A 4,846-nucleotide genomic window follows, 5' to 3' on the forward strand; every position below is an offset into this window, starting at 1 on the left:
GGTTATAAATAGCGCGCCTCTGTTTATCAAAAGCCGCATTACATACGCATACATACTTTTTGTCTCCTTCCCACACTTCCAACATATGCACGTGTTTGCAAAATGATGACGAGGTGATTTTGTATGGAAAATCATTTATGCCCATATATTTGAATAAAATAAACATATATAGAAGATATCAACCAATACTTCCCATATACCAAACGAAAGGAAAACTCTTGAATTTTTGATTAAAGAAAACAAAAACAAAATCATTCGAGCGGTTTTCGAGCATTTTGGTAATGAAAAAAATTTGCAAATTTTTTCAACAATTTTTTGCCTTAAAATGCTTAATATTTGTTAAATTTATATAAAATTTGTACCCGATAATATTTCTACTGATCCAAAGAACCTATATCCTGAAAATGAAAGTTATATATGCCAACAATAAGTTGCTAGAGCACTTTAAAGGCTCAAAATTGACCCCAAAATAAGGCAATGTTTACCGTTGTTTTTACGACAGAAACCGACTTGGTTATTTACAAAAATGGATCTGTCGACAGGTTTGGAATTTTATCTTTGAAACGCCACGCTTTTCTTTGAAATCGCTTTATTAGTTCTCGTGCAATAAGCGTTTTTGTGAAGCTCTAAAAATTACAACTACAACATTTGAACATAGCCCCCATACCTTAAGGTAAGACGTATTCTACGTCAAAATTAGCAAAAAAATGTGTTTGCTTTTTATTAAAATTCTGTTTGAAATATTTAAAAAAACACACAGGAAAATCAACTAGTTGTGTTTTCGTATTCTCCAGCAAAATATATTTAGTAACTTGCCAGTAACCAAATTTCGGAGAGTAAGCCAATATTTACTCCCAATGAGTGAAATACGCAAGAAAGTACGAAAACGCAAAACCAGCAAGAAGTTGCTAGTTTTATGAACAGCTGATTAATTTGTTAATTTCCGATGCAGTTTTCTTCGAAAACTAATATTTTCCATCTTATTATATATTTAAATAGGTTTATTTTGTCAATTGCAACTCTAAAAGCACCACAAACAATTATTTTGGAAATGTGAATTACATTAAGCATCATGCCATCAGCTGTTTCTCTTACTAGCAAATAGTTGCTAGTAAAAATTAATCCAGTAAAAATCCAGTAAAACTTGCAAGTTCAGCTGTCATTTCTGCTCTCTCAATTTCCCCTCTTTTGCTAGTTTCTTGCAAGTTTTTGCGTACGAAAACGAAATCCAGTAAAATTAGTACTGGATTTTCTGGATAGTGCGTACGCGAACAGGGCTTTTATTTTATCTCCAATAATTGAGGAGTTAGATGCAATAAGGGCGCTTCTGTTAAAACTACTTTCTGAGATATTGGCGTTAAAGTTTTTGATGTGTATAACTTTCTTGTTGATGTAGTATATAAAAAAGTAGTATTGTTGTAGTATTGAAAAAAATTTTCTACTGCGGAGAAAATCGTCAGATTACTAGTATTCGACCCTAATTTAACTGTAATAAACGCTTTCGATCAAAAAACGTGTTACCTATGTTTCTTTTTTTTTGAAATCTTCAGTGGCCCAAATTATGCAAAAAACACTTATTTTAAAAATTTAATTTTGATTTCGTAAAATAGTGTTTTTATACGAGTATTTCAATACGATGTATTTCAATATGCATACAACATGAAAATTTTGTACAAAATTCCTCCGCCGTCGCCGCCGCCGCACCGATATTTTCGTAACTCAGCGGCGGCGCGTGAGAAATCTCTATTATCTACTGTTTGTATAAACAAAAACTTTCAATTGGTGCCAAATTTCGGAAAGATCGATTAAAAATAAGTTAAACACATTTTATATTAATCGGGCTGGGCACGCCCATATTCCTAAATTTTACAATTGTAATATTCTTAAATTTTACAAAAGCCCAAAATGTTATGTTAAATTCTGACCCCAGAAATCTGATCAATTTGGTATTATTTTATAGTGAAATATTAAATTTTTTAAATTTTCCGAAACCATCTACGTTTTATAAGCGGAGCGGAGCCACGCTTGTTCAACATTTTGTAGCCGTCTATTTTCTAACCTAAGCATTGTCCTAGTTTTGATTTTCCGAAATCTTTATAACAAATTTCATTGAAATATCTCAATTTTTGTCGAGTTATCGTGTGCAGTGGCAAACACCATGTCAGACAGACATGTCTTAATCGATTTAGTATATACTTATTTATTCACATACATATGTACATATACCACGGTCAAAAGTATTTGCCCAGAGAATTTTTCATGACATATGTAAAAAAAAAATTATTTAATTTTATTTTCGCTAGTTTTTTTTTATAATAATATGGTTAATAATACAACAAAAACATGGAATACTACAACATAAACAGAAAAATTCAATAAATGTCCATGTAAATTTTCAATTTTTTTTGCTCATTAAATTTGAATAAAAACTGTAAGTTTGAAGTTTCTAAAAAATCGCTTTTACTTTTGAGAATGGTTTTTGTTGAAGGCGTTTTGCATTTTTTTTTATACAAAGTATTTTGGTTTTTTTTTTTTTTTATGGAGAAAATTGCGTGAACAAATTGCCAAAAATCAATGGTAACTCCTAGCTACTTCAAACTTGCACTTTATTGTACTAAAATGTATTGGCCTACAAAACTGCATTATCGAAAAAAAAATGATTCTCTTATTCTTCTTATTTGGCGCTGTAACCGCTTAAGCGATTTTGGACGAGTTCAACAAACCACACCAGTCGTTTCTTTTCTGTGCCAACTGACGCCAATTGGAAATGCCAAGTGAAGCCAAGTCCTTCTCCCCATGGTCCTTCTATCGCAGTGGGGCCTCCCTCTTTCTATGCTACCAGCAGCGGGTTGCAGCAGCGGGTTGCGAGTTGAATACTTTCACAGCTGGAGCGTCAGTGTCCATTTGAACGACATGTCCAAGCCAGTGCCGTACTCGCCGTCGCCAACGCGCAAAGGCCCGTAAATCTTCCGCAAAGTCTTTCTCTCAAATACTCCAAGAGCCACTTCATCGGATGTTATTATTGTCCATGCTTCTGCGCCATATAACAGCACGGGTATGATGTGTGACTTATAGAGTAAGGTTTTCGTATGTCGAGAAAAGACTGCTGGTTCCCAAGTAAACGAAATTCTCTACCTTCTCGAAAAAAATCTAAAAATCTGATTAAGAAGTTGAAAATTTGCATGGAAATTTATTGAATTTTCCTGAGTTTTGCACAAAGTTTAGAAATCAGATTTGTATGTCTTTTGTTGTAGTATGAACCATATTTTATATATAAAAAGATTTGCGGAAAGAAAATTTAAATAAAAATTATTGCATATATTGCGAATAGTGATCTGGGCAAATGCTTTTGACCGTGAGTGTATATGGGAAAAATACATGTATGTATGTACATATCTGCCCATTATTTATTTCGATTCGTTTAGGGTGTTATGCAAATAAATTTTAATAGTAATACCCCTGTACACATACGCTCTGGTATAAAAAAAAAAAACAAAAATCATTATTACGATCAACATATTTTCCAGCACATACCCATGTGTCCAGTTGTCATCATATTAACTATTTCCGGCGTTATGATCATTCCAGGTTCGTGTTTTATTTGGCTCGGATCGATTTCCATTACTGTTGCACCGGATATGTCCTGATGTGATTGTGCTTGTTGTTGGCTATGTGTTGAGTGTGAATGAGAAGTTTGTTGTTGATGTACTTGATGTTGTTGATGTTGCTGTTGCTGTTGCTGTGCCTGTGTCTGTGTTAGTTGTTGTGCATGTAATTGATGTTGCTGTGATTGGTGATGCTGCTGTTGTTGCTGCTGTTGTTGTTGTTGTTGTTTCGCCTCAATCACTTCACTCTTTATGTGTTGTACTAAATTCGAGTTACTCTCGTCGCCAGTTTGATGATGCATAGCATGCATCGGAGATTGATCAAGCCGTTGAATCATATGTTGGGCCAAGTGATTGTCGATGTCAAGTGCTTCGGTGGGGTCTGGAAGAATGTTCGACAATAAACAAAGGTTCATATACATATGTATGATGTATATGAATGATGATAGGCTCTAATTTACACCAAGTGGCATTCGAAATTTTGCTTATTCTTTTTTTCTTCAACAATGATTAAAGCAAATTTTTTACAAGTCACCAAAAAATATAAATACATATATTAGATAAAGTACCAAAAACTCACTTGATAAATCTCGGGTGTCAGTATTAGGGTTACAAGATAAATCAACATGTTCCGTTACTGTTACAGGTGTCGCTGAAGGTGCTGGTGGTTCTGGTGCAAAATCTAAAAAGCCCATTGGCACTCCGAGAATTCCGCCATTCTAATAAATGCAATGGAAAAATAAAACCATTGAAGTTAAGTATATACAAGGATATGTATTCATGAATACTTAAGATTGAAAACAAAATGTGGCGAAATCTTGACATAGAGATAGCAAAAATAAGTTTTGTATCAGCATGGGATCCTATAGGATGTGAAACGGTGTGTTTAACGCCTTAGGGTTCGCCTAAAAATGGTTTGGTTCGGTTCAATTCGGTTCGAAAAAACAATAGTGTTCCCTGGTACAATACTTTTCGCATATAAAAAGTTGAATTTAAGAGAAAACTCATCTAACTGCAAATGTAGATGACCTTGCCGTTATTATCTCCGGCAGAAGTCTGAAAACGAGCACACTGAAAGATATTTGGACCTTAGCAAAAGAGGTGGTACTTATTATAAAAACAGATGAACAACATGTACGAGATTCCCAAATTAAGTAATTAGGGCTACCACGGAATCCATCGTAGAAAATCTGCGCATTCAAATGCCTGCTACGTGTGAACTCGAAAATATCGTTGCCAGC

General features: G+C 34.1%; 2 protein-coding genes across 5 annotated transcripts in view; one reads left to right on the forward strand and one right to left on the reverse strand.

Moving 5' to 3' along the window:
- The window catches only part of LOC118743479 (broad-complex core protein isoforms 1/2/3/4/5), a 100,722-nt gene that overhangs the window by 84,330 nt on the left and 11,546 nt on the right, over window positions 1–4,846 (forward strand). The window lies entirely within an intron of this gene.
- LOC118743482 (basic-leucine zipper transcription factor A-like) lies at window positions 3,496–4,319 on the reverse strand. Its single transcript, XM_036476194.1, has 2 exons — window positions 4,186–4,319; window positions 3,496–3,987 (listed from the first exon to the last, which is right to left on the reverse strand). Exons 1-2 carry the CDS (start codon window positions 4,298–4,300, stop codon window positions 3,512–3,514), a joined length of 591 nt encoding a protein of 196 aa, XP_036332087.1. The 5' UTR covers window positions 4,301–4,319; the 3' UTR covers window positions 3,496–3,511.

Source organism: Rhagoletis pomonella, unplaced genomic scaffold (assembly GCF_013731165.1).
Source record: "Rhagoletis pomonella isolate Grant_MI unplaced genomic scaffold, Rhpom_1.0 Rhpom_scaffold_00007, whole genome shotgun sequence".
Classification (NCBI taxonomy): domain Eukaryota; kingdom Metazoa; phylum Arthropoda; class Insecta; order Diptera; family Tephritidae; genus Rhagoletis; species Rhagoletis pomonella.